The 21,090-nt window shown below is 41.9% G+C and overlaps 1 protein-coding gene, 1 long non-coding RNA gene and 1 pseudogene across 4 annotated transcripts; 1 reads left to right on the top strand and 2 right to left on the bottom strand.

Moving 5' to 3' along the window:
• Window positions 1-1,589: 1,589 nt before the first annotated feature.
• On the bottom strand, window positions 1,590-8,719 carry LOC117560648 (annotated as a pseudogene).
• On the top strand, window positions 1,664-16,266 carry LOC117560649 (target of EGR1 protein 1-like). 3 transcript variants are annotated; one of them, XM_034237585.1, is made up of 3 exons: window positions 1,664-1,910; window positions 14,918-15,284; window positions 15,397-16,266. In XM_034237585.1, the coding sequence occupies exons 2-3, from the start codon at window positions 15,234-15,236 to the stop codon at window positions 16,186-16,188; spliced, it is 843 nt and encodes a 280-aa protein (XP_034093476.1). In that variant the 5' UTR covers window positions 1,664-1,910; window positions 14,918-15,233; the 3' UTR covers window positions 16,189-16,266. The 3 variants fall into 3 exon arrangements, with proteins under 3 accessions (XP_034093476.1, XP_034093477.1, XP_034093474.1); XM_034237586.1 differs by lacking the exon at window positions 1,664-1,910 and having other exon boundaries at window positions 14,638-15,301; XM_034237583.1 differs by lacking the exon at window positions 1,664-1,910 and having other exon boundaries at window positions 14,640-15,284.
• A 1,435-nt stretch (window positions 16,267-17,701) lies between these two features.
• On the bottom strand, window positions 17,702-19,652 carry LOC117560650. Its single transcript, XR_004571203.1, has 2 exons — window positions 19,447-19,652; window positions 17,702-17,875 (listed from the first exon to the last, which is right to left on the bottom strand). It is a non-coding gene; the product is annotated as an uncharacterized LOC117560650 (long non-coding RNA).
• Window positions 19,653-21,090: the final 1,438 nt, after the last annotated feature.

The raw sequence follows: 21,090 nt of genomic DNA, 5'->3' as shown, positions 1-21,090 counted from the left end.
TGCCTGGGCTGGGCTTCTGTTTATATTCTGTGCACTTCTTCTTCTTCTCACAGGTGTTTCCATACGTTGTGTGAAAGACTGAGCACACACTCCTCAACATGACCTGACTGATTGTGATGAGCCTTCATGAAAACAGAAAGAGCTCCTCTCCTCCCACTTGTACGTAGAGTATAGCAGTATGAGAACATTAAGTCATGGGATTTTTGATGGAAGTTTGCTGATGAATGCTATTTTAATGCAACACCTTTTCTTTGTGTTTTTCTCCAGGCCTTGTTGGACTTCCAGATCAAGAGATGCTTCCTCCCTCCCTACCGTGCACATTCACCACCCTTCCTGCTCATTGGCCAGGACTAAAAATGCCCCTCCCCATCTCTGCAACCACCAGCACTTTCTACGCATGCCGATTCATTGAAGGCCAAAGATTGCAGAGACGCTCCACCCGAGACTTCAGTGCCTTACTTTTCCAACAACGCCCCTAATACGACGTCCAATGTGCTCTTTTAAGCCTCTGCACTGTTTTACAATAAATGAACTATTGTCCTGCAACCATCTGATCAGTAATTTGAGACCAGAATAATTTGTATAAAACAGATCCTAAGGATATGATTGTTTTTGTGTGTTTAAGTTGAAGTGTGTTCCTTTGTCATGGTATATTAATTATTAGTCGCCACTTATTTAGGGTTATATTAATACATTAATAACATTAACACATTCACTTTCTAGTAATTCATCATGTCGGAATTTCTTGAGCCAAATGTACAAAGACATCTGACACAAAATGTAATTACTGCAATTACGGCTATTTCAGCCAATACGACATTTCCACAATCTCATCTGAAATATCAACAAGTATCATTGAAATGCGTATTAATAAATAAAAAGCGTGTTGTTTCAATTTTCCAAAATAAATGTTTATTTTTCCTCTACATTTAAGGTGAATTCTAAATATGAACCAAATATACCAAGAGTCACAATATGTCAAAGCCAGACATTTAATTATATAATAGCCCACTATATATGTACAGTTGAAATAATACAGATAACATATTCACACCAATTAAACAATTAAACAATGCTAAATAACTTCAATATGAAGTGGGGTTCAGAGATGATCAGGATATTCAAGAAACAGTTAACAAACAGAAAATGATTAAAGAATATTTTGTTAGAGATTGAAGAACATTGTTAGAGCAGCTTACGAAATAATAAGTCATGAAATGTGAAATTCAGTCATTTACACTATATAAAAGGAGAAATGATTGTGTGAAGTCAAACAGCTAATCGTAAATACAGCATGGCCCTTTTTCAATTGTTGCCACATTATATACACATCCAGTCTCTTTTAGGCAGCTTTTTGGACAGGAATAAAGACATCGTGTCCTAGCATTGCAAACTCTTATGTATAATGTCACCTATTTGTTCTGTCCCTTTCAAACATACATTGAATTTGAGATGGTCAGGTACTGGAATAGCACATACACTTTGAATAGTACAGTACCGTAAATCCAGGGAAATGTTCTTAACAGCAAATATATAAGAAACACATTGTAAACATGTATAGGAGCACATTTCAAGATTGTTAGGGCTTTAGACATTAGTCTGGTATATACAACATATTACAACTATAACAACACATCCAAAGCAGCTCCAAATATAATTTCTGGCTGAAAGTGTCCCTCTCTATGGTTGTTGCTGGTATTGTCCCTCTGTGGCGGTGTAGAAGTCGTCCAGGACACTCTGCAGGTACTCGAAGGTGGGCCTGTCTTCAGGTTTGTGCTTCCAGCAGGACGTCATGATGGCGTAGAGCTCGTCAGGACAGCTGTCAGGCTGAGGCATCCTGTAGCCGCGCTGCACCGAGGAAATCACCTCTCCTTTGGTCATACCTGAGGAGAACACAGGCAGGCATGCAGGTGAGAATCTAGGATTGTTTAGAGCAGGGGTGTCCCAACTACGGCCCGGGGAACAACTGCGGTCCGTTGTCCATTTTAAATTGGCCCTCAGCTAATTGTAAAAGCATAATGGAATATGGCCCACATCTGAAACTTGTGCTTTTCTTATATTGCACTTCTTAAATATATATGTATATGACACAGTAGTATTCGTGTGTTCATGTAACCAATTTTCAAATAAATTCAGTCAATTAAAGTTGAAAACATTTTCTAACAAATCTAGTTGATAAAAAAACGCCCAATAACTTACTTACATATCAAGTTTCAAATATACCTTTCCTCTTTCCCCTTATTATAAGCAATCTGAGGCTTCTGTTTTAAGAGATGAGTTGTCAACACTTTTGTAACTAAATAAATGAAACCCGATGGAAAGCTGTGATGTAGGCGTTTTTTTCTCTTTAAGCATTCAATTATCAAGAATAATTTACCTACATTTGATTGATTTTGCTAACTTATAACTTAACTTATGAGGCAATAACCAACCCTTTATATGCTTTTTGTATGTGGCCTTCAGTGAAAAAAGTTTGGACACCCCTGGTTTAGAGGGACAACACACATACTCTATATAGCCACGTAGTCATTAGCTTGAGTAAAAGAATCACCAGTAGAGGACGGTAGATATTCAAAACACAATGACTCCAGTATTGTGGAAACCTCTTTTACTGTAGTCACCCACGTTTGTCTTAGTCAAATTGTTCGTTATAAGTAAAGCTACGCAAGTTATTTAATGGTATTTTGTGCATTATTCAAAGATCATAACACTGTAGTTTAAAAAAAATTCAAATAATATAAGTAGTACAAATAGGCTACTTAGGTTTTTTTTTTACCTGGGTAGGGGCATTCCCGTATGTTATAATCTCATAGAAGCAGAACTCCGAAGGACCAGATGTCTGACTTGATGGTGAAGGATCCGTAGTTGATGGCCTCTGGAGCCATCCACTTGATGGGGAATTTGGCTCCCTGAGCATGACATGGTAAAAACCATTAAATATGCCGTTCATTTAGTATCTAACAAAACCAGCTGCTTGACATGATCATTGGCTCAGTGGCCTTTTGTGCTACCATGAACATACTGTAGGAGAAAATCAAACTCTTCAAAACCATTGACCATTAATCCAGTAAGACAATTTTGGGAAGATTAAATTGTATCTTTTTAATCTTCCATAAACCAATCATTACTGAATTTTCTATGAAAATTGTTGTTACAAAATGCAAAACACATGAAGTTACACTATCAATGTGTGTAAAATCGTTTTTTGCAGATAAGTGCATAAGATGTCACTGAAATAAAAAAATATTTGAATGGCCAAATGATTTGCTCTCATCATAATTGCTTTTGCCATTAGTTGTTTACATCTGAAAATGTTTTAACCTTACTGCACTGATCAGCTTAGTGATAGACAGTCATAGCCTACTAGGCCAAGGAGTTGGTAGAGTATGGCCATAAAACTGCAAATCTATGCTAAAGGGTCACAAATAATAAACGCCATTAATTCTGCTTACAGTAAAAGCCTATGAATGGTGGGCTCTTGTATGTTCAGGAAAACTGACACTGAAAAACATTAAATATGCCGTTAATTTAGTATCTAAATTCAAATCAAATTCATCTGCTGAATGGAAAAAAAACTCCATATTTCCACGTGTAGACCCATACTGCAATGGAATATGTAAATGAAGGTCAGAATAAAAACCTGCGTTTATTTGTAATGTTCCTATGAAGGGAGTTTCAGTGTTTCCTGGTTCCAGGTCAGTAATCATCAGGTTTATGATGACACATAGATACATTTTCACACACTAGACTGGTGTTAGTATTGTAAAGTTATATTTGTATTTATTCATGTTAGCAAACTATGGATAAGCTTAAAAAGGGAATAATTTGGGTGGAACTGTGAGCTGGATGTGGGGGCCTGTTTGACATATGTTTTTGAGGACAAAGGAAGATGGGGGAAGGTGAGAGCATGTCTTGAGTTGCCTTCAGTTTAGACCTAGCTACAGTGATTGGGGAAGCCTAAGGTCTAAGGGGTCTGTGATATTTGGGGCGGCCAATCAATGATGTCCGAATGGGAGGATCTGATAACTCCTCCCATTGTCACAGAGTAGAAACACAGAAACACAGGCGGTGTTCAGCCTCTTTCCTCTGGCTGGCTCACGTGCAGGTAAATTCGGGGATCCCAAAGATTAACTGTATTGAATTTGTACTGTATTGATTGTATTATTTTGTCATATTACCATTAAAGTAGATATTGTTTACTTGGTGGCACTGGATTTCTTCCTGTATTATAACCAGCTTCATAGGAACGCGCGGAGATTTGAAAAGCGGATCAGATATCCCTTTTAATCTCTAACAAGTGGTGACCCCGACGTCTAGATATAACGAAGCTGAGGAAGAATCCAGACGACCGGAATGGGTCGAGAACAAACGCTTTCAAACTTCTCAGACAATCAGCAGGGCCCTGCACAACTCTACACAAAGGTACAGACGCCTGTTATGAAATTCGACTGTCTGGAATTGGATACACTAAAACTTTAGGATTGTCTGTAGGTGTTTCACAGTGTTTTTAAAGTTTAAATGGAATATTCAATGCATATTTTACTATGTTAGGAAAGTTATATACAAAACACAAACGTTGATCGCCAGGTAGACCAAAAGTCCTGCGTAACGAAAATAGAGCAGTTTGGCGCGGATCTGCAGGTAGAAAATTCCTGAGTGGCGTAGAGACGGGGCAGTTTGTGGGTGCGAGGTTTGACTCCTGCACGACAAAACCTGAAAACTCGATATATTAGATCGGGTCTCCGTCTAAAACTGTGGTAAATAACAGACTAAGGCTGAAAGCTAAAAGCCAGAGTTGCTGTTATATACCAATCGAGGGAGAGAACGCGAACCTCACAAAATATTGTGACGGGACCGTCTCTCGTTTTCCCTTGGTCTGTAAACTTAATTTGAAAAGCTAAACGTGTGATAAAGGGCTTTTCACGACCTGGGAGTTCCCCATGGAATGGTCACATTCTTTCAGAGTGTCGAAGCATCATTCGGGTCCACTAGCCTGTTGAAATAAACATCACATTATAAAAGCTGGACAAACTGTACGGGGAATAAATCTGTGGTGATTTTTCAATTGTCTCCGGGGATAAAAGAGGCACTCAGAAGAGTGAAGCTCATTTGTGGTCTGCTGCTGCCATCTAGTGGCTGAAAGGGGGTAACACACCCTTGACATTTGTATATATTTTAGCTTCAAACTTAGAGTTTCATCATTACATTGCTGGCCGGTATTGAAGACGGGAAGCACGTTAATAATAACAACGACAATAGCCCCAGTATATGAATACAAGTGAACACATATTAATTAAGTCGGATAAATAAAAGCGAAGTGAATATGGAACGACAGAATGGTAAGGACTATTCTGAAATTCCAGGGAGTTACCGGGAGCAATGGGAACAGATTAAGAGATTGATTTTAAGTGGAAATCAAACAGGGGGCTAAAGAAAAGGCTTGTACGGATCTCCGATTCCTACACGATACAATGATAACAGAGAATAAAGTGGGGGATGACGACACCGTAGGTAATTTGGGCACAGCATTGAATTTATATGAAGACAGATTGTAAAGCAACTTGCACACCTAAACGAACAGAAGCCCAGATGGTTTGCCCGTAGCAAATGGAACAAGCAACAACAGGCACTAGATAGATTGAGGAGGGTTTGTCACAATGCTGCCCTCGTAATGATTGGAATTAATATTCCTCCCGTCACAGACCAAAATCTCCCGGGTGCAATGGCAATCCAAAGCCCCATAAAAACAGATGAAGTTAAGACTCTTCTGTTCCCTCATGGTATTAAAGACACAGAGGTGCCTACACATGGAGACATTCTGGACTATGTAGCAGAACGAGTCGAATATTTTAAAAGAATGCAAAATAATGTTGTCTCTAACTCAGAGCAGAAATCTCTAACTACGCCCATACAAAATCCGGCTATTCCCACCCGCTCCTCTCTCCTTTACCCCGGATTTAGGTAGTCTGACTACACAGCCCCCTCCCCCTTATACTCTACCCGACGACAGCGCAAATAAATTGCAAATGATGGTGGCAGATGCATCGGACACAGAAGGAGAGGAGGCGGCCATGAGCGTAGGGAACTATAGGATGGTGGGAACAGTAGCGTTGAGTCCGTTAAGGGGCGTCCCTACTCCAAAGAAAAGACTAAATGTTAAACAAAAACAGGTTTCCTCCCCGTTAGACAGACTAGACAGCGCACACACCACGCGGAGGCCTAGTTCTAACACAGACCAGGAGGGGGTTTCCCCGAGCAGGGACAGTCGACCACTTGATAAGGAGCTCACCTCAGAAAAATTGACTTCCCTTCTGACAAATCTTACAGAGAGCCACTCAGGCGCTACACAGGCAGACACAACATACACAACTGACCTCCTAGATGAGAGGGAAATACGAGAAAGGCGGTGCTATGAACAACAGATTCAAGATAGACGCAAGGAGGAAGACAGGAGACAGGAAACAGAGCGGATATGAGGGCTCGCTAGAAGATATAGAGAAGGGGGAGAGATGTGATCCTTTTCAGAACAGATCACGCCAAACGTATACGTCTAATTACCCAGGTGTTGAGGGGGGGGGCATCGGGCCATGAAAGTGGGGAAGAGACGGCGAACCACAGAAGTGATAGAAAGATAGCGGGCCATAAAAGGGATAGGGAAACAGCAAGCCATGAAACTGGCGGGTTTTACAATGGAGCAGGTGGCCAGGGTCGTAAAGACAGCTCTCAGGAAGAGGAAGACAGCAGGAGGGCGAGGTGCAAAGTTAAGCAGATATCTCTGACAGGAACAATAAGTGAACTAGTGGAAGTAGATCAGGTTCTTTCAATGCCCCGTAACAGATTAAGGTCTCACCACACCGCAGAAGACCCCACCAAGCATGCTTTTATGTATCCAGTATTACAGGCGCCTTTAGTGGCCGCGCAAAACGGGAAGACGGCTTATCATCCTTTCACACTAGGGGACATACATGCGCTGATCGATAAAATGCCGTTGCCTACTGAGGGAGGGAGACATTGGATGCGAAGGTTTGCGGACATGGCTGTAGGACAGACTATCTGTCTGGGAGATTTCAGGAGAATACTAGCACAACAGACTTCCTATTATGAGGTAGAAAGAGTTGAGGATAGATCAGGAACATCGACAATGAAAGATGACGTGCCTATTTCCTTTGACGATGTTCACAGCAAGCTGGGCAAAGCAATGAGAGAGCATTTCCCACAGACAGGGGGAGGTTACGGATCACTGTCATTTACATTTACACCTGGAGAGGCTGCAGCAACCATGTTGCTCAGGGCACGCCAACAGTACACAATGGCAACTGACTACAGTCCAGATAATAATGACCAACATATACAGATGTTCCGTAAAGCAGTGCTTGCGGCAGTGCCGAAAGAAATTAAAAGTCTGATGGAGGACAATCCAGAGGTAGATCAGTTAAACACACAGACGTGGGAACGTCATTTAGCCCATCATTTAAGTAAATTCAACAAACAACATACAGAGGTTAAAACTGAGGAAGAGGAGTTGAGGGTGCAGTTACTGCGAACGCAGCTGGAAATAGCCCGGAAAAACAGTTCAGAATGACAAAAGAATGCCAAACAGTTGATTGTTCACCCAGTAGCGCCGGCCGCGCAGCCACAGGGGCAGCAAAAACCCAAAAGGGGGCCTTTCCAACCAGGGTCCGCCCTATAGTCAGCCCCAATTTGGCTACAATAATAGCTCTCACCAACAGAGGGGCGGGTTCAGAGGAGGGGTCAGAGGTCGAGGTGGCTTTGGGATGACTCCTAGATTGGAATACGTGACCACGACAAATAAGGTGTGTTTCATTTGCGGACAGCCAGATCACTGGTTCAAGCAGTGCCCACATGGAGCCCCACCTGGAAGGGGGCGGGCTAAAGGGGGGAACGGATCGGAGAAACCATATATCCAGACACCCCAGGAGGCTGTCCCATTGCCGCAACAACCGAACCAGGGTCACATTGCCCCTAATGCTATGGCCGCCCCCTATGGCCAGTTTGTCCTATATGAGGGGGAATACTACGAAGAATGAAGACGCCCAGGGAACCCTGGATGTACGGGCCTGGCGGATCCATACATTAATATGACTGTTAAAGACTCAAACCTACCATTCCTTGTTGATTCAGGAGCAAGATATTCCACCATCAATTCTCTCCCGTCTTCAAGGCGTCCAAAACATCTACAACAGTCTCAGTCATAGGGTTTTCGGGAAAAATAGAAATAATACCGCTTTCCACGCTGTTATCCACCAAGATAGCAGGACAGACATTCTTACACCAGTATATTCTTGCACCAAAAAAGCCCGGCTAACCTCATGGGTAGGGATATTCTGATCAAAGCGAATGCCTCCATCCTCTGTTCCCCGGATGGACTGATAATATCATTCCCAAATGGCACAACCATCAATTGTTCGTCTGCTACCATAACATCAGGTTCTCAGATGATGTTGGCCCAGTCCACTGAGGCAGAAGCAACCCAACATGCCACTATATTCTGGGGACTGTTGGACCGACCTCGGGACAACACACCTGGACTGTATTCCATTTTTCAACAATGGAAGCCATGGATTAACCTCCTCAGGCCTTATGGCCCCCCTCCAGACCCCCCCCACCTGACGCCGTGTGGGACGTTCTCTTTGTGGGACAGGCGGGTGTGGCTGCGTCGGTTGAGCTCTCTGAGGAACAACTGTACTGGTAAAGGCATGCGCAATCTCACTGCCACACTAGACTGGACACAAGCGGCAGAAGCTGCGTTCATTTCTCTCAAACAATCCATGTCCCAAGTCACGGCTCTCGCCGCTGCATCCTATGCATTACCATTCTTTCTTGATGTTTCTGAAAATGAAGACACAGTAAATGGGATTCTTTTTCAGAAAAAGGGGGGTTGTAGGACAATATTGATGTATGTCAGTGTTACACTGGACAGAGTGGAAAACAGAGAACCTCCCTGCATGAGACACGCGGCAGGTACAGCACGTATCTTAAACAAGATTTCACACATTGTGATGGGCCATCCTTTGACAGTACTGACAACACACAGCATTGTCTCTTTTGTGAACTCAAGTGCATTCACAATGACTTCAACGAGACAAACAAGGCTGGAGAAAACTCTGACAAAGGCACACATCACATACACACACACGAAGGAGTTAACAGCGCAGACACCATAGGTAGCGGAGAGCCCCATAGGTGTGAGGAAAGAATCATTCAAGATGTGAAGCTAAGAATAGATCTCAGAGACGAGCCCATCCCACAGGCAGAAAACCTGTTCACAGACGGCTGTTGTTTTAGACACCCCCCAAAACGGCCTCCAAGCAGCCTATGCCGTGGTAAAACAAAAACCTGAGGGAAACTTTGAGGAAGTATCAGCTGGGGAAGTAACAGGGAAAGTATCAGCACAGTTGGCAGAAGTAATGGGAGTCATTGCAGCATTAGAGCTATCAAAAGGAAAGGATGTAAAACATCTACACTGATTCAGCATATGTCCACGGCGTAATTCACGTGGAAATGCGACAATGGTTGAGAGCAGGATTTGTAACGTCCACAAATACCCCCATCAAACATGAGAAAGAGATCAGAAGGCTTGCAGAAGCAGTAATGTTGCCCAACAAGTTAGCTTTACTTAAGTGTAAAGGTCACAACGCAGAAAACAACTACTTGGCTTGGGGTAACAATGCAGCGGACAAAGCAGCTAAAGAGAAGGCAGGATATACACCATGGTATCAAATGCTTGTCTTAAAATCCGCTGACTTGCTGCCCCGCAATAACAGATGAGACGCTTAAAGAAGCTCAAGAAGCGGGGTCTCCTCAAGACAAAAAACTATGGTCAAACCGGGGAGCTACCAACAAAGAGGGGATATGGTACTCCCCAGATGGGGAGACCGGTTATACCCCCAGAGTGGATAAGATCCATGCTTAAAGAAGCACACGGCCCAACGCATTGTGGTAAAACTCAGATGAACAGGCACCTGACCCACCTGGTGGCACCCATACCTACCAGACATGATAGCAAATCACCTAGAAGAGTGTGTAATTTGCTTAACCCATAACATCAGAGCCACTGTGAAACCACACCAGGGAAAGTTTCCTTTACCTAAGATGGCAGGAGAAGAAATCATCATTGACTACACTGACATGATTGACAAAGTAAGAGGATTCAGATATTTGTTAGTAGTAGTAGATGGATACACAGGTTGGCCAGAAGCTATCCCTTGCAGAAGAAGATGCAGACTCAGTGATCAAATTCCTAGTCACGCATTACATTCCATTACATGGATTTCCTAGGAAAGTGAGGTCAGACAATGGCAGCCATTTCAAGAACCATGACCTACGCACAGTAGAAGAGTCCCTAGGACTAAGACACAGTTTTGGAGCAGTTTATCATCCACAGTCTCAGGGAAAAGTGGAAAGGATGAACCAGAACTTAAACAAAAACTCAGCAAAGCATGTGAAGAGACGGGCATGAAATGGTTAGATGCATTGCCTCTGGCTCTTCTGTCAATCAGGAGCTCCATTAACAAAGGGACAGGTTTCTCTCCATTTGAGCTCACTTATGGTCACCAGTTCCCAGGTCCAGGAGCCCTAAGTGTAGGAAAGGAAGTAGAGGTTCTGAGTTCGAAACCATACTTCCAGCAACTTAAGGGATTAGTGGCAGATTTTTCCACCCAGGTTGCAGAGGCAAAAGGGGGACCCGAGAAACACGAAGCGAACACTGCGGAGTTCGTCTGGCTGAAAGCGATCAGACCCAAGTGGCTGAGACCCAGGTTCTCTGGACCCCATCGGGTGATGCAGAGGACATCTCACGCTGTCCGCTTGGAAGGGAAAGGAGACATCTGGTACCACTGGAAATCAGTGCGCAGTGGGGAAACCTCCGGGAAGGACCCTAGACGACATCATCACGGACGTAGTCCGCGCAGAGGAGGAGGAACCAGAGGACAACACTCCTATCTCCGACCCAGAAGTCGCCATAAGCGGGCGGGCTGAAAGAGGACGGCGAGGAACGGTCCTGAGGGAACGAGGCAGAGCGGGGTGGATCAACGCTTCCAGATGGCGTCTGTCTCCTCCACCGGAGGCTGGCGTGTGAAAGCTGTCATCATCCTCCTCGTGCTGGGCCTGCTGTACCTGTCCAAGGTAGCCCCGCTTGATGAAGCTGTGACCATTCCAACGACAGGTGGCCCAGACTCTGAGGGCAAAAATCACACCAACGGGCCAATCAGTGCCTAGCGACAAAGACAGGTTGTTTCCAATCACCACACTAACATTCAGTACAATGAGAGAGAGACACAGAGGAGAGAAGAAGGAGGAATGCCCCTCTCTCTGCTCACGAACACAGAAGATTTCTTTTGACTGCCCAACTGCAATAGTTAACTCACCAAACTGTGTTATTACGTACCCTGTGTTTTTAAGCAAGGGTGGCGACTACACGGTGTGGAAGCGTATCCAGGGACGCAGTATCAGGAGTTCCGGGTCTCGTCAGGGATGGTAAGAATAACACTCAACACCATTGCAAATATGCCCCCAGAACTGTGGTGTAGCACGGCAGAACAGTTAAAATATGAGTCCCAGTGCACGGCACGGAAGCCAGATTACAAAGCTCCCAATTCGGGGGTCACTGGATGTGCATTTATTGAACCAGAGCATGAAACAGATTTTTCTAATTTAGGGGTCGCCGGACACGCTCTATTAGAACATATATTGAACCATATCATGAAACAGGTTCTCCGGAAAAAGCCCTAATATCCACTCCACTTAAACAAACAGGAGAGGATGTAGATTCTTCAAAAAGGCCTTAAATCGCTCCACCTAAACTAACTAAAACCAATTCGGCAATGAGTTTAATGTTAGACTATGCACATGAACGCAATGTTAGCAACTGTTGGCTGTGCCAAAACATGCCAGAATCCGTACATTCTCCCATGTTTAGCCCAATTCCTTTCACGAAAGCGGACTACGGTTTAGTTAGCTGGAATGACATAGCATCCCGCATTGGAGATGAGGCCGAGGATTGTTACACTCCTTCGTATCCAATAAACTCTGAGAAACCTCTACAATACAAGGGTTAATCTCGCTCATTGTGGAGACAGTAAATAAGGATTACCTGCCAGAGGGGTTCAAACAGTTGACGGTCCTAAGACTAATATATGTGAAGAAATATATTAACCTAGCTTTTGAATACAGATTCCAATTAGCTCTAGCCCAGACTAATTGCTCGGTTAACTTACCAGTCCAATATGTACACTGCAACCACACACTCCATCTTTATTAGTTGAGGCTTTGGTAACAGTAGTGCCCTGGTTCGGCTCCAGAACAGTGGACTCAGTTGAGGTTAAAATCATGACTGTTCGCAGCCATTACCCTTAGGTAAGTCCCCTACCCGTGACTGTTCTGTGTATGTTCCCCCCAGTTGTAGTACATGAGTGGAAGAATGTGTCCATCTGTTTCCAGAATGAAAGAGGATCTCTTACCTCTCCAGATGTGGGCCACAGCGACTGTAATAACCGTAATAAAGGTGCAGTTAGCCAGAACGCCCCTCCCGCAGAGGGTTTACTTAGTTTGTGGGGACCGAGCCTATGGCTGTATGCCTTATGACATTTTCTATGGCACCTGTTACCTGGCCTATCTAATCCCTTTAATCCGTAAAGTGAAGACTAATGAGATTGCAGCTATACTTCCCTCTCTACATAGAAACAGCAGGTCGATTACAGAAGGACAGCGGATGGCTAGTCTATTTTTACCATGGTACGGTATTTATGTTTCTCAGCAGGAAATTGTGGCGTTGTCCAAAGTAGTGGAAAATCACTTAAATGCATCTAACACAGCCATGTTAGCCGAACATAAGGAATTACAGGAGGTTAGGACTGTAGCATTACAAAATCGTATGGCACTGGATCTTTTATTAGCCGCCCAGGGGGGCACATGCAAGGTGATTGGATCTGAGTGTTGTTCTTCATCTCTGATGCTACACCTGAGGTCATGGATATGGCTCATGATACCGCCAGGGGGATAAAAGAGTTGCATGAAACTCATGGGTTTACCCTTGGGGATTTAACTGGAACTTTTGGATCGTGGGGTGCGGGGTTGGTTAAATTTGCAGTGACCGTTTCAATGTTTATCTTAGTTGTGCTAATTGTGATAATCTGCTTGGTCACTGTAGTTAAACTAGCCATACGAAAGATGACCAAAACCGCCCTCCAGGCTCCACAGAGACTAGTGGATATTCCACAGTGGATGACTCCGTGTTGATGTACGACGCCCAGCTTCAGATCCGTGGGGCACAATCACGGCTTCTGCTCCATGGGGACCCCCACAAAATGAATGACAAGTTGATTAAAATTGACACTCAGAATGTAGAAGATGTATATAGATTTTACCTTTTCGGGTTTTTACACTACGCAATAAATGTCTGATTCTTCTTTTTCAGATTTTTAAACAATGTATTTGACTAAAATGAATGTATAGATAAGTGCCCTTACTTTTGACTAAGCGTAGTGAAGTAATGTTAAAGCTTGAGGACACTGCAATTTTGCAGATTACGGATTAATCGAATCACCACTGTGAATGCTATACTTTGAACTGTGAATTTCAACTGGACCTTTACAATCCAGATTTTATACCTCAGGTGGATTCTAATAATCCTAAATGTTAAATGTGTTTTTACTATAATTGTCTTGAAGCAAATCTTTGAGATGCAAGCTATTTTAAAAGTTGGTAATTTGATGATTAAGGAGGACTAAATGATAAATGATAAAAGAGGTTATTTGGAAACATATATTTTACTATTTTCTTCTATATATTTTTTGGTATGTTTATTTTTGTGCTATTGATGGACGATTTGTCTAAACACTGAGGATATATTTTGGTATTTCTACACGGTCATATGAAGTTGATATGTGGAGCCATTCCTGAATGTTTAAATAGTCTGAATCCCAGGTTATAATGTGAGTGTCTTGAAATAGTTGATCTCTTAAAATGAGACCAAAAGGGGGATTTGTAAAGTTATATTTGTATTTATTCATGTTAGCAAACTATGGATAAGCTTAAAAAGGGAATAATTTGGGTGGAACTGTGAGCTGGATGTGGGGCCTGTTTGACATATGTTTTTGAGGACAAAGGAAGATGGGGGAAGGTGAGAGCATGTCTTGAGTTGCCTTCAGTTTAGACCTAGCTACAGTGATTGGGGAAGCCTAAGGTCTAAGGGGTCTGTGATATTTGGGGCGGCCAATCAATGATGTCCGAATGGGAGGATCTGATAACTCCTCCCATTGTCACAGAGTAGAAACACAGAAACACAGGCGGTGTTCAGCCTCTTTCCTCTGGCTGGCTCACGTGCAGGTAAATTCGGGATCCCAAAGATTAACTGTATTGAATTTGTACTGTATTGATTGTATTATTTTGTCATATTACCATTAAAGTAGATATTGTTTACTTGGTGGCACTGGATTTCTTCCTGTATTATAACCAGCTTCATAGGAACGCGCGGAGATTTGAAAAGCGGATCAGATATCCCTTTTAATCTCTAACAGTATGAAAGGAGAAAGAATGGTTTAAACCTATGTTGGTCACTGAGTGGTTTATTTTAGCTTGAAAAAGTAGAGGAAGTGGCAACTGAAACCAAAAGTCTGGCTCTTGAAACACACATAGTTCATCAATTCTACTTCGATTTTTATTTTAGGTTTTTCAAAAGTATCCCCCTGGGAGTCAGCTAAATACTGAAAAATAACAATGGACATTCAAACAGAAAAAGTATACCCTCTCTGGCAGAGTATTCGTCGTCCTCTATAACTCTTGCCAGTCCAAAGTCAGCGATTTTGCAGAGCAGACTCTCTGACACCAGGACATTGGCTGCTCTCAGGTCTCTGTGGATATATTTCTTATCCTCTATATACGCCATGCCCTCTGACAGATCACTGCGGTCAAACCTCCACCTTCAGCCACCTGAAGAAGACCACTCCCCCTGAAGATCCCCACAGAAAGCTGTGGCCAAACCTCCACCTACAGCCTCTATAAGGAAACCTGCACAGATGTTATCCTACTGCCATGTGGAGACCTGAGTGGAACAGCAAGGACCAGAGAAACACATGCAGATATAGTCCTTCAGTTAATATGCAAACATATTTCTGTGTTATTAAAGCTGGCTCTCTGTTTACATTCAGTTCACTTGTTCTTCTTCTCACAGGTGTTTTCAAACGTTGTGAAAGACTGAGCTCACACTCCTCAACATGAACCTGACTGACTGTGATGATGCCTTCATGAAACGAGAGAGCTCCACTGTACGTACAGTATAGCAGTATGAGATTTCTTAACAACACTCTGAGTGTATTGGGATTTTTAATGGAAGTTCGGTGATGAATTATATTTGAATGCAACACCTTACACTTCCAGATCTACCAGGAGCTGCTTCAGGGCCCTGAGGACAACTCCTTTTACAACAGCTCTGTTCCAGAGATGCTTCCTCCTCCTCCACATCCTCCACCTTCACCACCCCTCCTGCTCATCGCCAGAACTAAGAGTGCCCCACCCCATCTCAGCAACCACCACCAGTTTCTCCTGCAGCCACCGCCTAAGAGGAAGAGACATAAAGAAAAAAGGAAAGGTAAAGGCGAGGCAGCGGAAGACGGTGCCCCTCAACACAAAATCCCCCACATGTCGGTGGATCTGCAAGAAACGCCAGATGAGAAGCAAGGGGCCGAGTCATCCTCAGAAAAAGGGTCTCTAATGGACACCCAACAGAATGAACGAGAGAAAACAGACATCGAGGGGAACAGAGTGAGCCAAGACAACACACTTGAAATAACACCCACTACTGATGACAACGCAAAAACCAACACAAATGGTGGTGAAGAAAGCAGAACAAAAGATGGAGGAAGTGAAAAATTAAGCGAGAAATCGTCCAAGACTGAGCAGAAGAAGAACGCCGACTCAGGATCGCACCGTGCCGGGTTCGACGCCTTTATGACGGGATACATTTTTGCCCATTCATGTACCCTGAACAAGAAGAAAGGAGTGGAAGCTGTAGGGAAGGAGGAGGAAGAGGAGTCCTGGGTTCCTTCGTGTCTCAATAAGGTCTACCTCAGCGGTAAATCTGCTCCTCTCAACGTGGTTAAAAGCACCTTCTCCAAATCATCCAAGGCCCATGTGGCGAAGATGGAGATGGTTTGGGGAAAGAAAGTGTAGTGTCCACACTTGAACACAGTATTTAAGTGTTTATATTAGGGCTGCAACTAATTATTATTTTAATTAGTATTCTGCAGATTACTTTTACGATAAACTGTTTGTTCAATAAATTGTCCAAAAATAATAAAAAAGGAACAACCTCAAAAGACTCAAAGTCCAAGTGATTCAATGTTTTGTTGAGTCCAAACCTATGGTCCAAACCCAAAGATGTTGGACTTTAATATAATATTTAACAGAGAAAAGCCAAGATCTAAAAACTGCATTTTCTGGCATTTTTTCCATGGATAATTACTTAAAGGATACATCAATAATCAAAGAAGTTGGTATTTTTTCTCTGGATGCACCTATTGATTGGTCAATTACTAGTTACAACTCCAATGTACATGTGCAGGTTCAATATCAATAATTGTTTAGGCCGGCCAACAGTTTGGCTCAACTATTTGATGGACAGTGCTGAACCCCAGAGGGATGGGTAGATCCCCTTCCTCTGTCACTATGAGGTTGACCATTTCTGTTTTTAGTGACACATTTTGACAATTATTGAATAGATTGGCTTGGAATTTGGTCCATGCCCCCCCCCTCCCTCAGGATGGATGGATTTAAAAGAGTAATCCCTAACTAGGGAACCAGGATTTTGTGTTGATTTTTATTTGCCATGTTTTAAGAATGATGGAATAGGGGGTCAGTTTGCTTGTGGAACAACCTTTCAGTCTGGCAGTGTTGAAATGTAAGTCTGTTTCTCATGCTCTATACTGTTTTATTTGTTTGTAAGACTTTTGTACATTTGTACCTACTATTAATAGTATTAAAGACGGTAATAAAGTGCAATTCGGTGGCAGCTGTTTTGATCAAGCCAGGTATTGTTTCTTAAGTTTCTCTGGAAAGAGCCAATTCTTGATTTGCATTCATTCTTCATTTTTAGATGTTTGTATAATTACCTTTTACAGGAGTTACCTTTTGAAAAAAATAAATGTATGCTCTTTAAAATGATCATTGTCTTTATTTCATTATTTACTTAGTGGTTTTATCTTGAAGGATGATTAAAAACAAAAATGCCATAATATAACCCCTTGCTATAACCAGCACATCATTTTTGTAATCGACTGTCCATGGAAGTAATAGTTAATATATCAGCAGTGTGGCACCATTGTACCACACTCACAAGTTGACATCCCCATTTTAAATACGTTTTTAAAACGTTTTTGTTGTAGATACATTCATTTGTATTGTGAACTACAAGATTGATAATCATTTTATTTTTAAATGTTTGCAAACTGACTACAGTGAAAGTTGGTGTATAGCTCCTACACAGGATAAACCATTTGGTCTTTAGTAACTCAGCCTGTCCTCTGGCGCCACCCTCTGGACAAACATTTTTCTTGTTTCTGTTTGTGTGATGGAGAAGGAATTACATTTGTTTGTTGTTACAAATACTTTCAGTTGAAACAGATTCCTGGTGACAACATTGTTTGGAAGTAGTTCAGCTTGAACACATCACTGAGGGTAAAGTATGTCACAGAACACAGGATTATTTAATAGAGGTGTTTTCATTGAATTCAATATCAAAGCAATCACGTGTATATAATGGGGTGCTAGGTGTTGACCGCTGTGGATCACACTGGTTGTGTTGTTCTTGTTGTCTCCTGTCCCACTTCAGGAAGGCCATACACCCAGGAAGAGCCCTGCCCTGTGATATCAAAAAAAGGCAATGTACAGAGATTAAATTAGTGTAAATCTTCACATGAAACTTTTGTCAACAAAACAATCATGAAAGAGACAAACTCTGTCTTTAATGTTTCTACTTAACAAAACACAGGTCCTTGTGTCCAGTTGCCACAGTATGGTTCACTCAGAGGAACATATAAACAAAGTCTAGTTTATATTTTACATGATGATTGCAATGAAATCACAGCAACGTAAGCATTTATATATTTATAGTTAAACACGTTTTATATCAGACACTGGAAGCATTCAGATCTGTAAATTCATATGAAGACATGGACTTCATCTCAGGCTGATTGTACTTTACATTTGAGATCAGATGTTTCATTAGCTCAACTTGCTGTATTTGAGTAATGATCAGACCAACAACAACATCAACAGGTACGTAGGCCAACCACTAATAGTTCAATAACAAGGTGTTTTCATAATTTATTTCCATAGAGGTTTCGTCTTTAGGTTAAAGATAACGATAAACCATGTATTGATATTTGTCTCTGCTGCACATTGTGATTTATCTCTAAGCTAGCAACTGAAAGCTGCGTGTTATACATTTCCAGTTTATACCAGTTATATATCTACAGATTCAATATTTATGTTTACAAAATGGACGTAGAGGATTCCATGGTTGCTATGGTTTGACGCAGGACTAGCGTCAATATCGATCAATATTTAAACCATAACAACCTGAAAAACTACCTGAAGACGGTCACGAAAATATTTCCTCCGCGTGCACTCGACGATTCTGCCAAATTATCGCTTCTTCTCAAGTCTTTTTACATCCCGACAAGAGTCAGAGAACCCCTGAGAGTTATTACAGCGAGAAAACACACTTTAATTATGGAAAATGTAAGATTTCATAACGTTGAAAGTCCCCGTTGTTTCCAATGTGCTTTGCCGTCGACATTTTCAGAAACCTCACAGTTTACTGATGTTTATCAAATCATTTAGTCTCCTGTAACGATAAGTAGGCCTACCATTAAACAGTGTAACTATCAGATTAAGGTCAAGTATACTGTGACGACTCAATTAATACATCTTTGCATTAAAAACTACCAAAAATACACATGCATTCATCAAAACTAGGCTATATGACAATATTAACAAATAAATGTTGTATCTAATACAAATCATTTATATTAACTTTTTAAGGCTATATCACCCAGCTTCAAGCTGAATACATTCATATTGTAACTTTGAATCAAGCTAATTAAAGTCACTCACTTTAACTTAGCATTATTTCCATCATATACATGTGCAATATTATATGTTCAAACAATAACAGACATATGCTTATTATATAACATTGTAATCACGTCACATATGTGTCACTAAAGCACAATATTAACTGACATGAGGCGGGTCTGGCTTTGTTACCTGACCTGTCTCGTCTTGAGGAGGTTTCAGACTTTGATTACATGTTTCATATTCCTTCATTTATGATTTTATCCAACAACCACATCCATCTTTGGCAAGTTAATCTTCCAGCACATAAAACTATAACACATTTGATTTGTATACTACGACATGACAACATACTTGAAAAAGGTCCATCCTGCATGTACTTGTAGACTCTAGAGCCTCATCCTAACATGAGTGTGTGTTGTTGCAGGGTCGAGTGCCCGTCCTCCCGCAGGACAACCAGACAGGAAGGAGAGTCTCTGCCCGCCAGAGGAGGCCTGCAGTCTGCAGACAGTGTCCCTGCTGCAGGGACGACCAGGTGAGACATCTGATCCTCAACTCTGTTCCTTGAAATTGTACACAGTTTAATCCACAAGATTGTGTTGACAGGTTTACAAAAAGGGTAAACACATAGTGGAGTATATTGTCAATACTAATAGTTTGAGAAGGTCCATTGTACAGGACTAATGCCCCAAATACTCACATTTCAAGTAATCCTCTGTATCTGATGTAAATGTTTCCTCTTGTAAAATTATAAAAGTATGTTGTTAAGTAAGACGTTTCCTAGTCTGACATCCTCTTGTGTTTTTCTGACCCTCTCCAGGTGCCCATTACAAAGCGCCGGCTCCCTGCTGCTTCTGCACACCTTCCCCAGAAAAGGAAGCAGACCTCCGTGGCTCGTCCTTCTAAACCTGCTGACCTGCCACCTGTCTCTAACGTGGCTCCCAGCCCCCAGACCTCCACTGCTCCCATGCACCCTCGAAGACCCTATCAGGATCCACAACCGCTCAGTCGAGGAGTACCAGCTCATCTACCATGAAGTTGTGGATAACATGCTGAGGTACGTTGCGTCACAAATGAGTCAGTTCATTTGCAGACTTTGCAATCTCTTCGAAATCTATCTCTCTGTTTTCCTTCAACATAAAGATATATTTTGTGTTTCTCCTCTCAGGTTCCCGGACGGGTCGCCTGCGTCCATATAGTTTGGGGTCTGGGGCGTCCTATTAAGCAAAAGCTGTGGGAGCAACTGGACCGTCCGATGGACACAGAGACAGTTGATGAAGACGGTCTGGTCCATGTGGACGTGTCCTACGGTGCTGGAGTCCAGCCTCCGCTCTACAACGTGGATGTTTCTGGTGAACCAGAGCCCGAATATCCACCAGAAAAAAGGGCAAAGCACTAAGACACACTCTCATAAGCTGACATGTCTAATAATACTGTGCTTTAAGTTTAGTTTAGTTTTTTTTAAAGTATGGCAGATAAGTTTAAGTTTATTAAGTGTAGAGATACGTTTTTTAGTGCCAAGCATAAGTATTATGTGCTAAGTCTTTAGTTTTAAGTATTTAGTAATAAGTATAAGTCTAAAGTGTTAAGAGTAAGTGTTTAGTTTAAGTTTTTAGTTATAGTCATTTGTTTGAAGTATTTCATATTAAGTGTTACGTTTTTAGTGCCAAGCACAAGTATTAAGTGTCAAGTCTTTCATTTTAAGTATTTAGTAATAAGTATAAAGTGTTAAGAGTAAGTGTTTAGTTAAGTTTTCTGTTTAAGTACTAAGTTGAAGTATTAAGTATTTAGTGTTAAGAGTAAGTATTTAGTAGTAAGTATAAGTATTTAGTGTTTAGTTTAAGTATTTAGTAATAAGTTTAAGTATTTAGTATTAAGAATAAGTATTTAGTGTTAAGAGTTAGTATTTAGTTGAGTTAAGTTTACTTTCATTGATCTTAATGTATCTCACCACTGATGAATTGTCTTCCTCTGAATCAGTTCCTGCTCCTCTGTTAA

This window comes from Gymnodraco acuticeps, unplaced genomic scaffold, assembly GCF_902827175.1.
Source record: "Gymnodraco acuticeps unplaced genomic scaffold, fGymAcu1.1, whole genome shotgun sequence".
Classification (NCBI taxonomy): Eukaryota; Metazoa; Chordata; class Actinopteri; order Perciformes; family Bathydraconidae; genus Gymnodraco; species Gymnodraco acuticeps.
The sequence above is the reverse complement of the archived record's forward strand: the minus strand, read 5'-3'. Positions and strand labels throughout refer to the sequence as shown.

Coding starts and splice junctions, on each gene's coding strand:
- LOC117560649 (XM_034237585.1), top strand. CDS start 15,234: ATGAACCTGACTGACTGTGATGATGCCTTCATGAAACGAGAGAGCTCC. Junction 15,285..15,396: donor TGAAACGAGAGAGCTCCACT/GTACGTACAGTA, acceptor TTACACTTCCAG/ATCTACCAGGAGCTGCTTCA.